General features: G+C 44.5%; 1 protein-coding gene across 1 annotated transcript; it reads left to right on the top strand.

Annotated features, from left to right (window-relative positions):
- The first annotated feature begins 8,031 nt into the window (after window positions 1–8,031).
- On the top strand, window positions 8,032–12,449 carry LOC121651114 (myb-related transcription factor, partner of profilin). The gene is made up of 3 exons (XM_042003018.1): window positions 8,032–8,127; window positions 10,600–10,953; window positions 12,156–12,449. The coding sequence occupies exons 1-3, from the start codon at window positions 8,076–8,078 to the stop codon at window positions 12,371–12,373; spliced, it is 624 nt and encodes a 207-aa protein (XP_041858952.1). The 5' UTR covers window positions 8,032–8,075; the 3' UTR covers window positions 12,374–12,449.
- Window positions 12,450–12,691: the final 242 nt, after the last annotated feature.

The following is a 12,691-nucleotide window of genomic DNA, read 5'->3' as shown; positions in this document are numbered from 1 at the left end:
GTGAATTGTTTCTCATTTCTTGCGTGCTGGAAAAAAGCCATTTTGGGCAATGATTTGTGTGGAAGTTATTCTAAGAATAAATCATAAAAAGTATTTGGTACTCATCAACGGCAACAGCAATTTCAAAAGAACATTAAAAACCATCTATTTAAAGTGTGTGCCATCTGTGGCTTGCCTCAGGAAATGGCACTAAACTGCAGTTATTTTTAATACAGTGTGTTGCTTCTCAACAATCCAGGAAGTAAAGCCCTTTCTTTTTCTGTCCAGGGATTTCATCTCTATTATACACCGGAACAAAGATTGCCTTTTCCAGATATACTCACACAATTTAATCCACAAAGTATTTGGGAACTTTGAGATTTAAATGTGACCCACTTTCCCTCCAACTACTTTTGTTTTCCCCACAAATCTAGATAATTGCTTTCTCATTACATACTGTATGTAAAATATGCAGCCTCCCAATTTTATATCACGATCCTGCAGAGATGAAGGGATTGATTCAGATTTGGCACAGTTTCTGTGTTGACATGACTAGTTCTCTAGAGCTGGTGTTTCCCAGACTCACAGAGAAAACACAAGCTTATGATATGTAAGTTATTTGTATCGGGATTCTATTTCACACAAAAATATAAGTGTTGATATGAAGTGAGTGGGTATTTGAGAGCTATAATTTGTATTACCATGACAACTCTTATGTGTTCATTTTCTTTCATTTGTTTGAAATGCTAACTTAGCACAACGGGGGATCTTTCAAGGTGAAATGAGACTCTGTGGCTTTATTTGCATATTTCCTGTGTACGTGTGTCTATGTCTTTCCCTGAAATGCAAATGTAGTTGCGTCAGATGAAGTGTGAGACAGCTTGCAAGCACATTCACCTCTGCTACATGAAATATCATATACTGTAGATTAGAGTGTTTGACAAGCCTTTGTTGCTTCCATCATTGGCTGGAATTTACTGTAAATATCAAGAGTGCATCCGTATGTGTGTGCACTTGTTTTGCTCTGGTTGAAGGGACGGAAAGCAACTTCTCATATAGTAAATAATCAAATTTAGTGTTTTAGATTAAAGGTAGCGAGAAACATCTGTTGAAGTCTGCAGAAAAATGAATGTTATTTAGTCAGCGCAGTATCCTTTAAAGTAATAAAACTACAAGTTCACATGTGTTTGTCATGGCTGACTTTCTACTGAGGCACTAAAACACTTCATGTTCAGAAATTCTACTAACTCTCAAAATGGTTTAAAACCAGTTTTTCTGCAAACCCCACACTTTGCCTACTGGGCGACCTGGGTGACACTAACATAGGAATACACTCCATAAACTTGGTCCTCGCAGTCTTATGCATCGCAAAGAAAACTATTCTTGTGAACTGGAAAGATAAGAATAATTTGTCTATCCAGCAGTTTAGAAATCTCCTGTTAGATCACATCAGCATTGAGACAATGTCTGCCTCCTCCAGGAACCAATCAGATGACTTTCATTCCCTCTGGTCCCCTGTGACTGGCTACATCACCTAATGTAGGTGGAGGGTTGCGGCTTCGCTGGGATGGGGGTGGATATGGGTGGGGGGTCCCTGGTGGCTTCGGGTCTCCGGTTGTCTCCTGGGTGGGGATCTCGGCCGCTCCGCTGCTGGGTCGGCTGGGGGTTCCGGTCTGGGCGGGCGGCATTGGGTGGGCCCCGGGGTGGGGCTGCCTCGTGGCGGTGGGGGGTGGCTGCCGGGGTGCCTGGGTCGGTGTCCGTCGGCCCCTGGCCGGGTGGCCGGTCGGGCCCGGGGTGGGCCGGGTGGGGGCCCCGGGCTCTGGGGCGTCGGGTCTCCCCCCGCTCCTGGGGGTGGGGGGTCTGCCGCTGCTGGGGGGGGCTGGGCCCGTCCGGATGTGCCGTGCCGGGGGTTGGTCCGTGCCCTGGTGCTTGGTCGCAGCCCCGGAACCTGGGTGGGGGTGTGTTTGTATATAGGTGGGTGTGTGTGTGTGTGTGTCTGTAGGTATGCTGGTGTGTGGGTGGGTGTAGAGGGATGTGTGTGCTGTATGTGTGTGTGGGTGTGTATGAAGGTCTAGGTGTGTGCGTGTATGTGTGTGTGAGTGGTGTGCGGGTGTGTGTGTGGAGGTCTATGTGGGAGGTGTGTGTGGGTGTGTGTGAAGGTGTGTATAGATGAGTGTGTGCACGTGGAGGTCGAGGTGTGTGTGTGGAGGAGTGAAGGAGTGGGTGGAGGCGTGAGTATGTATGGAGGTGCTTGTGTGTATATGCAGGTATGTATGTGAGTGCGTATGTAGTGGTGTATGTGTATGGAGGGGTATGAGAGTGTGTGTGTATGTGGGCACCGGTGTGTGTGTTTATAGGTATGTGCGTGAAGTGTGTGTGTGGAGGTATGTGCACGTATTGAGGTGTTGGTGTATAGAGGTGTGTGAGAGGGTGTGTGAGTGGCTGGGGGGGAAAAAAAAAAAAAAAAGAGTATGTGTGCGTTTGCAGGGGGTTAGGACGTGTCCTCTGGGGGGCGCCCTGGCCGGGTGTTGGGGGCGTGGGCCTGGGGTTCCCTTCCTTTGCCTCGCCCCCCTCCCACTCGGAAGGAGCAAAGTGGCCCCTTGGGCTGGTGGCTGGCCCCTGGGGGGGTTCGTGGCTTGCCTGGGTTGGGGTGCCTGCTCCGGGCCTGTGACGCCCTTCGGGGCCGGCGGGCGCCCTAGGCCACTGGCGGGTCGTCTTCCAGGGGGGAGGCCTACTCCCCTCTGGACCTACATCTCCTGACCCCTCCCCTCCCCCACTCTTTACTACATACACAGGTAGGGCTGTGGGAGGTGTGCTTGTTGCGCTGGGCGGGGCAGGGGGGTCATCATAGTGGCCCCGTTGCTTCGCCGAGCGGCAGCATGCCTCCCAGCTTTTAATTCCACTTAGTCACTGAGCACAAATAACATTTGCAACATACAAACACGTTTTGGGGGGTGGAACATGCGAGGTCAGGTGGGTGGGACTGCTCAGGTGGCCCCGCCCCCTCCTCAATGCAGTTACTGCCCCCCAATTTTAACCCTCTTTTTTTAATTGCAAACAGCACATAATATATTCCATCACTAGTGGGGGAGGGAGGGGGGATGGGGTCTTCAAGCGCCCCTGTCTCCATGGATGGCCCGGGGGCGGGGCGGGCCGGGTGGCCTGTCGCGTTGGCCCGGGGCATAGGCGGGCTGTCCCGGGGGGTTTTGGCTGCTGGCCCTGGGGGGGGGGGGTGCTGTTTTGGGGGTGGGGAGTGGGGGGTGGGGGCCTGGCTCGTGTCTCCTCGCCTCCTGGCTGGGGCTGTCCCCCCGCGGCGTGGGGTGGTGGGGGGATGGTGTTTGTGTGTGTGTGTGTTGGGGGTGTGTGGGTGGGAGAGTGGTGTGGGTGTGGGGGGATGGGTGGTGGAGGGATGGTGTGTGGGAGGGTGGGGTGTGTGGAGGTGGATGCGTGGTGTGTGGGAGGGGGGGTGGTGTGGGTGTGGGAGGATGAATGGTGGAGGGATGATGTATGTGTGGGAGGATGGGGTATGTGTGGGAGAATGTATGGTGCAGGGATGGGGGAGTGTGTGGGAGGATGGATGGTGGAAGGATGGTGTGTGTGCGGGAGGATGGATGGTGTATGGGAGGGAGGATGGTGTGTGTGTGGGGGAGTGGTGTATGTTTGGGAGAGTGGGTGATGGAGGGGTGGTGTGTGTGTGTGGGAGGATGGGGTACGTGAAGGTGGATGTTTGGTGTAGGAGAGGGAGGACGGTGTATGTGTAGGAGAATGATGTATGTGTGGGAGGATGGGTAGTGGAAGGATGGTGTGTGTGTGTGTGGGAGGTGTGAAGGTAGATGAATGGTGTATGAGAGGGAGGATGGTGTATGTGTGGGAGGATGAGTGGTGGAGGGATGATGTGTGTGTGGGAGGATGGGGTAGGTGTGGGAGAGTGTATGGTGGAAGGATGGTGAGTGTGTGGGAGGAAGGATGGTGTGTGTGTGGAAGGATGGATGGTGGAAGGATGGTGTGTGTGTGTGGGAGAACAGAGTATGTGAGGGTTGAATGGTGTATGCGTGGGAGGATGAATGGAGGAGTGGAAGGAGAGTGTGTGTGTTTGTGTGTGTGTGTGTTGGTCTGGGGGGGGGCAGGACTGGTTCTCGGGGGGTGCGGCTGGGCGCTGGGGTGTGGGGCTGGCCCCTGGTGGTGGCCGTCTGGGCGGGCCGGGTCCCCCCGGGTGGCGTGCTGGCCCTCGGCCTGTGGGTGGGGGGTGGGGGGGGGGGTGTCCCTGCGCTCCTGGGCCCGGGCCCTCTGCCCCGTCTGTCCCGGGCGGCCGGTGCCCGGGGGGGTCGGGGACTGCTGGCCTCGGCCCGCCGGGGCCGGTGCCCTGTGTCCGCGGTGCGGCTCCTGCTGGGGTCTCCTGCTGCTGCCTTCCTGGGCGGGCGAGTGGTCGTCTCTGTGGACCGGTCGGGATCTGTAGCCTACGGGGGGGCTGGTGGCCTGGGTCTCGGGACCGCTGGCCTGACTCTGGCCTCTGTTCAAGTGAGGTGGCATCTGCATGATCACTCTGCATGGTCACTCCTTCCTGAACGTCTCCACACAGTCTTTGCGTCGCCGTGTGGCCGAGTTCTCCAACACATCCACACAGGTTTCTCTGCGCGTGTTCTTGAATACAGCAGTTTCACTTATATCTATTATCATATTTTTTTTTCCTTTTTTTTTTTTTTTTTTTTTTTTTTTTTTTTTTAACCTGTCTTGTCCAGCATCGTTGCAAACAGAATGATTGTCTGGCTGCCGTCTGATGCTGGGCAATTTTACTCTATCAAGCAGGGATTTATACTACATGTATAAAGTCCCTCTTGATGACATGAAAAACTTTATTAAATCAGACTCTTAATGCTGGACTCGACCGGAGGGGACAGAGAGAGAGAGAGAGACAAGAAAGTAGAGAGAAGAGGGAGGGGAGAGAGAGGGACAGAAAGGGTGTGGGGAGTGCGGGTGGGGACTTGAAACATCATACAGAAGACCATGTAATCCATACTACTTACAACATATATAGCTAAGATCATCCTAGCCAGTAGGTCATTACACAGCTAGTTGGTAATAGTAACAATAATAATAATAAGAGTAAGAGTAATAATAATAATAAGAACAGAAATAATAATAATAAAAAAAAAAAGAAATTCTACTAACTAGTCATTACAGTCTCAGTCTGTGGGATAACTATTTTGGTCCACAATGTAAAATGTAGCCATAACCAAAACCAGACTCAATAATCCAAAAACTACTACTCTTTTGATACGCCACTGTCGTCGGGTGCCTACATCTGCCTTTTGGAGTCATAGCATGCCTGTGCTTTGGAAGATAATTAAAATGTTACAAATTGTATTATGATCATATTTTCAAGGCTCCAAAAGTATTACGTCATTACATTTTTCTTTGAAACCTGTATCATGCACAAATGTTGCATCAAACGAAACTACCACAAAAGTGATTTTGTGATAGTATAATATGGTAATAGTAATAGGAAGGTGAAGATTGTCCGACCCATGAATTGGATTCTAGCCTGACCCATTATCTTTCAAGGAGTTTTTAATGTTGCTGTCAGACACAGTTTGTTAGGGTTTATGCATAAAATACATAAGGTTTAGAAATTGATAAAACTAAATGGTTAAGGTTGGCTGAAATATTAATAATAAAAAAAAAGTTACAGGGCATCATATCATGTGAACACTAGCCTGCACAATGCAACATTACTTAATTAATAATTAGATTTTAAGGACTATTGCATGTTGTCACTTATTAGGAGACCAAATTAAGCAAATTTAAAATCTTTCTAGATATTCAGATTCCTTAAACATTGTCCCAACAACAACCAGCTCCTGTTGATTTAAAATGCACTGAAAATTTAAATAATTGTCCACAAAGTAGTGTAACTTTATAAGAAGAGTGGAAAGGGTTTATAAAAGCAACTTCCAGAAAGATTTGTTGATGTTCCAGACCTAAACTTGACCTCCATCATTATTAGCTGCCTTTCCTTTATTACATTTAGAGTTGAGGAAGAAATGCTCTGGCTTAAAAGCCAGATCAAAGTCTCTGTTTAACTGCAAAAAGACCTTCAGGAAGTGCAAGCAGACTATGAAACAGTGGAGTAAAACAAATATAATGATGAAAAACTCATCAGAAGTTTTATTTGTGAAAGATGACAATGAAAAAGTTTATTTTTTCCAAAAGTATTGATGGTCGTCTTTAACTTTGTCCACCTGAAAATGTGACTATTTAGTTACTGTGTGTAAAATAATTTTTTAACTTGGACAGCCTGGACATTTGCATTTGACTGTATCTAAAAGTTTGTTTTCATGGAAGGCTTGGTGGAGCTAGATCCCACAAAAGAGGCTGTCTGTAGGTACCCATGAATGTTTTAATATTTTGTACTCATCTCACATTACTTTTTGTCAAGAACCCATCTCACTACTCACCTCCCACAATGAAAGAAGAGAAAGAAAAAGGGAGAGAGGGGAAGGAAAGTGTGAGTGAAGTGGTTGTAGAAGAGGAGGGACTTGCAATGAAACGGATGAAAGCTCTTAGGATCTTATTTCCCATGGTACACTTTGTACCCTCTAATGTCATTTATGAAGAGGCGAAAGGTTGAGAGGAGGGAGGAGAGAAAGCAAAAAATACAGTGCTGACAAGATGAAGGTGAAAGTTGTGAAGGCATCTGCTGCTCTGAGCATCCCTGTTGATGTTTGAAGAAGTAGAAGAAAGAATAAGAAGAGAAAATTAAGGACAATACAGTTTAAGATGACTCACAGAGAGAACAACGCTTCATTGTACCTGGATTTGTGTTTCTAAGCTTTAATTGTTGAAGGAAAGGCTGTGTTGTTGAGCCATCTTCTGTCCTCAAACAACATGTGTGGAGAGGAAATAACTTATGGAATTCAGCCTGAGGAATCATCGCCATCTGTAGTGATGAAGTGCCAGTAGGGAAATTGTCCCTGCATCTTCTTGGCGACTTGAGTGTGAGTGTGTATCTGTGAAAGATGTTTTGCATCACCCAGAAGAGCAAGCTATAAGCAGCTGTCAAAGTGCAGAAGAAGTAGCATTTTACTTCCATCAAAGAGGTATAACACACTCATATTTCTAAATCTCAAGTTCTAAAATGTTATTTTTGTGTAAACTTTAAGAGGATTTTTCCTTGTATTTCCTTCTCAATCTAAGAGTGTCCCTTTCACCAAAGTTCCAAAGACACACACACTCACACAAAAAAAAAAACAAGAGTAGCTCTTAGTGTATAGGCCCACTGGACAACTCAATGACTGTGTCAGCATGCAGAGTATAAGCAATGAGGGGTGAGCAGAGATGAAAGTGATCATGCAAATGTGACAACGCCACTACGGAGGCTAGAGGCAGACTAGGGCACAGAGACTCGTGCAATCATCAACAATCCCAGAGCATAAACCCAAGCCGCCCACCACTAAGACCACGCCGGAACCACCACAAGGGCAGCAGACAAAGGCCCCAGCCAGAGCCACCTGCCGTCAAGGGGCACTGGCCCGGTGGACTAAGATCCCGCCAGGCACTGGCCATCCAGGGTGGCCAGAGAGAAGAGCCCAGGGCCCCAAAAGCCACCCACCCCCTCCAAGGCAGACGGTTCACACCATGCCCAGGAGGACCAGGCCCCCAGACAACCACCTGGTGTGGGCCAGCACCTGCCCCAATGTTCCAGCCGCACACCCCGGGAACCATGGCACCATCTACCACCCCCGATATATAAACATCTATCACATAACCCCTCACTAACAGCCTCCCCTGCACCCTTCTCACAAACACTCACTTTCACACACCCACATCACACTTAACCCTCCCACCATGTCCTGTGGGAGACATCCCCAGTGGACCAGAGGATAGTGAGCCCCAAATCCGGCCCAGACCACCACCCACAGTCAACCCGCCCCACCACACCCCACTCTGATGCAGCAGACTGCCCCCCCTCCCACGGCCAGCAACCCCACCATCAGCACAACCAGTTTGGATCCCAGCAAAGTTTCTAGCAAAGCTGGAATACTTTTCAGTGCTGATATTACAATACAGAATTTTATTCTTTGGTTTCCAGACTGGCAATGTCTCGTGAGCGGCTACCCCTCATTGGTTCTCCTGGGAGCAAAACAAGAGGTAATCTATTCATATTAAGACTAATATACAATACATGAGATATTTTACTAAGGATAATGAAAAAAAATACTATGATTCTCAGAGAATATTTTGAGGTGTCCAACTGTACATTCATCAGAAATTTTTTTTGACATTATATGTTGTTCCAAACCACCATTGTAACATCAGTTTTTCTGAACCAAAAGAGTCTTATCATAGATGGTCTCATCATAGATCTGAAAAAACTAGGACTTCCTTCCTCACCTGTCAACCTCCAGAGACAGTAGTTACATTTAAAGAGTAAAAATGGCCTCCATTAAGGCAGCACTTACATTGTAAAAAGAATGTATTTAAGTCTAAACTATTAGTTTTCTCACTATAAACAAGGAGTTTTGATTTATAACTCTAACAAAGTAATTGCCTAAACCAAAACAGCAATCCAAGTCATGCTAGACATGAAGCATGAGTTTGCTTGTAACCAAGGCAACCAAAAATGGCATCCATGAAAATTAAGGTTTTGTTTAAAAGAATGTTATATAAGCCCCAGAAATTATTGGCTAACTGTAACCAAGTATTAGATTGCATCAGATTTGACGGTTTTCAGAAATTATTATGCACGGTATATAATCAAGGCAAGGCAAATTTATTTGTATAGCAGGTCTGAAACTTTCAGCAGTTTTAAATCAGGGTTAAAAACGTTTATTTGCTGCCTTTTATCAAAACAATTGTTAATTCCTCACACTGGAACTTTATTTCTTGCATTTTATCTATTTTATTTTAGTTTTTTGCTTTCTGGTTTTATTTAATTTCTTTTATTTCTTTTAAAGTTTGTTTAATACACTTGTTATTGCTTCCTGCACCCTGCTTTTAATGTTTTATGTAAAGCACTTTGAGTTTTCCTGCACATAAAATATGCTATACAACTAAATTTGTCTTGTCTTGCCTTACCTTCAGCTTAGACAGAGAAAACTAGCGTTTCACAGTTCACACCGGCATATATTTACCCAAAAGTATTGTTATTGGCAAGGCCCTTCTCTAACACAGTAGTTGGCTGGTGGTAGATAGGGTTCATATTTCAGCTATGCAGGTGTGGGTCTGGAAAAGTTTTGATTGGGGGCCAGGCAGGGGCACTGACCAGGAAAAGGGAGGCACAAATGAGACCTTTATTAATGTCTAAATTTTATGAAGTATTGAACTGATTATTACAACTAAAGTGATCATCTAATGTAAAGAAAAGTGAAGAAAAACTTGCCAAACCTAATGATGTATTTTATCAACAGTTGTTTACTTTGGGTGATGTTGCTGTAGGACTTTTATCGCTGCTGCACAAACACTTTTTATCCAGATCATCAGTTTTATCAGATTTTCTTCATTATTGTTGATTGTTTAACTTCACTCATCACATCTGGTGGTTTTATGATAGACATTTTCACCATGGAGACAGTCAGTGAGACGATATATGAATTCTGAATTATGATCTAGAACATGGTAGAGATAATTTAGAACAACATACAGAAGTACATTACATGCTACATTTACTGACCCTTGGACATCTGATGTTTACACAAGGGAATGTCAATTAACACTAAATAGTTGTAAGCATTGGCTCTCTCTGATGATACAATACAGTAAAAACGGTAAAATTTCAGGCATAGTCGTGAATGGTGATTAATCATGATTAATTTTTAAGCTGTGATTAATCATGATTAATTATTTGAAAACTGTGATTAATCTGATTAAAACTTTTAATCATTTTACAGCCCTACTTTATATACATACACAAATGGCACACAATTTCTCTTTCAAACTACTTCTGACATCATCACCTTCATTTAGAAACAAACATACCATGAACATGAGTAAATTGCCTGCAGTGTTCTAGCACCATTTCCAGCTACTTTAGTTTATCCAGATCAGCTGTTGAAAGGTTGCTGCTTGTAAAATTATCAGGATGTCTCTGCTGGAAACTATCCATCACGGATCGTCTTTAGAGGAAAATGGGGGCTCTCTGAATCAGCTATGTGCTACACAGCAGGTGGTATTTGAAAGGTGGTGTTCGGTGGTAACTCAGTTCACATGGACAAATTAAAATGACCTTAGTCTTTTCCAGAAAACTATCTTCAGCTTTAAAGCTAAACTGTTTGTGAAAAATTTTTAATTTCTGCTTCAGAACCACAACGTTATTTCTGCATCACTTCCTAAACCTATGCAGAGAGTGCTTGCGTTATTTGCGTGTTTAAAAAAAAGCACAGTTAAAAGGAATTGGTGTTAACATGTCATTAACGCTTTAACTGTGACAGTCCTAGTTAAAACAAGTAAGTTTATTCATAAAAACAAAAAAGAAAATAAATATTTGGGAAAAGACTTTATTCGTTCAGCTTGTACTGTTTCCTGTTAGCTATTAAATGGAAAAAGTAGAATTGTCATCATAATGCAATGGTTTCTTAAGAACTTTTTTCTCTTTTCTTATCCCTGTTTTAAAACAACTTACAGTCAAACCACCTTTCCCCTCCCCTGCTCTCCATCGCCCCCACCAGGCAAATCGCAGAAAATTCTACCAACAGCAGCAGACGTCCTCCTCCTCTCACCCTCATCATGGCCCATCTTCCACCCTTCTGTCAGACACCAGCATGACTCCTTGGGAAGGCATGGCTCTTTCTGAATCCTCCTTTACTACTATTCCCCCAACACTTCCTCCACGGCCCCCTCCACCTTCGCCCCCTCCTCCTAAGCCAACACCATCCACCCCTTGTCATAGAAAACAAGAGGAAGGTGAAAAGATCTCCGGTACAAGCTTCAGCTCTGAAATGCCATCTCCATCCCTGGTGGTCCCTCAGAACAATGCAGGTATGACTGCAGTCAGAGTTAAATACAGTATGTCTAATCACATGACCATATTTTAGACCAGTGTTTCTTATTCCTGCTCCTCAAGACCCACTTCCCTGCATGTTTTAGAGGTAATCCTACTTTACCACAAATGAATTAAATAAATGGCTCGTTAACAGGTTTTCAAATAACTTGATGAGGAAGTTCATTAATCAGATCAGATGTATTGGGAGTAGGAACACATCTAAAACATGCAGGGCAGTGGGTCCTGACGATCCAGATTGAAATACTGTCTTAGACCATGCCTCTCAAACTCTGGTCCTCAAGGGCCTCTGTCCTGCAGGTTTTAGAAGTTTCTCAGCTTCAACACCTGACTGTAATTAATGGGTCATTGTGCAGAACAATCTGTTGGATCTATGTAAATGGAATCAGGTGTGTTGGAGCAGGACAGCATCTATAACCTACAGACAGTGGACCTTGAGGACCAGAGTTTAGACACTGTTACTTTAATAGTATGTAGACCCACTTTGCATTTTAGCTATTTTGATTCCAAGTAGTGTGTCACTCTGTCCCAAAACTAACAAAAACAAGAACACAAATCAAAAAATTGAGTAATTTTCTTTACTTTTTTTATATAAGCGAGTCACTGGCTCAGTAATATTCCCCAAATAACACAAGCACAGGTCTTTTTGGTTATTCTGAATGTTCTGTTCCTGTTGGGTAGAGATATGATAAAAATAGATTCTTGTTTTTTCACTCCAGGCATCCATCATCAACAATTCAATTTGATTTCCCAGTGAGGTGTTCCTCTTATCTAATGTACACAATCCTGGAACTACAGAGCCCACACCTGCGTATTTCCCATTGTACAATGTCAAAATATCTGCAGTAAAATAGCCCTGTGAGGGGTTTTTGCCTCTTATTTAGTTTGGTAGAGTCATTTGGCTATATTAAAGATCTGCAAAGTTAGAAACCTCACAGAAAATGCTGCTCCTGAGTGACCAGGCTTTTTTTTTTTTTTTTTTTTTTTTTTTTTTTTTTGGGTTCAACTGTTATCATCCCATTTTCATAAAGGATACATAGTAGCTAGTTCGATTATGGACCTACAAATCTCCATGATGAGATTTAATAAGGCAGAAGAAAACACTGCTGGCAATATGATGGACATTTCAACATGTGTCTCACCTTCACTCAAACATTTCCTGTCACCCTTCTGTCTGTAGGTGGAGTAAGAAAAGGGCTGCGAACAAGGAAAAGGGTGTTACCACAGCATCGGGTTCCTCGCCCTGCCCGTCTACCACCTCTGAGTCCAATCACCAACCTCAGTTTCTCTCGAAGCTTTACCTTTTCGTTTTTTGAGCTGCCGCTGCACCAGTCTCCTCACTGCCGTGCAGAACGCATAAGAAACCTCTTCCTGCTTTTAAAACAGATACACTACTGAGGACTGCCTCATTACTGTAGATTTTTACATTTGTAAGGGAATCATTGTCAAATTAACCATGGTGCAGTAGGAGAAGTTTTTTATTTTTGTTGTCGTTTTTTTTTTTATTTTAGGTTATATAAACCAGAATCAATTGTTTTGTGTATAATTGGTATTTTGTAGTTTTTAGAAAGAGAGTGTGGGTGTTTGACGTGGTTTCCCTGGATTTTGTGTTCTCTTTGTGTTTTTCAAATTTCTGTGGGAGAGCCATAGTTTATTTTAATAGGTTGAATCTAATATATTTAATTTTGATAACAAACTGCTGTTATTTGAAGTGAA

Source organism: Melanotaenia boesemani, chromosome 13 (assembly GCF_017639745.1).
Source record: "Melanotaenia boesemani isolate fMelBoe1 chromosome 13, fMelBoe1.pri, whole genome shotgun sequence".
Taxonomy (NCBI): Eukaryota; Metazoa; Chordata; class Actinopteri; order Atheriniformes; family Melanotaeniidae; genus Melanotaenia; species Melanotaenia boesemani.
This window is presented reverse-complemented; position numbering and strand designations above follow the sequence as displayed.

What these genes read in the sequence shown, in the direction of transcription:
- LOC121651114 (XM_042003018.1), top strand. Translation starts at nt 8,076, where the DNA reads ATGTCTCGTGAGCGGCTACCCCTCATTGGTTCTCCTGGGAGCAAAACA. An exon ending in TCCTGGGAGCAAAACAAGAG is followed by an intron (nt 8,128 to 10,599) that starts GTAATCTATTCA and finishes AACAACTTACAG; the next exon opens with TCAAACCACCTTTCCCCTCC. An exon ending in GGTCCCTCAGAACAATGCAG is followed by an intron (nt 10,954 to 12,155) that starts GTATGACTGCAG and finishes TTCTGTCTGTAG; the next exon opens with GTGGAGTAAGAAAAGGGCTG.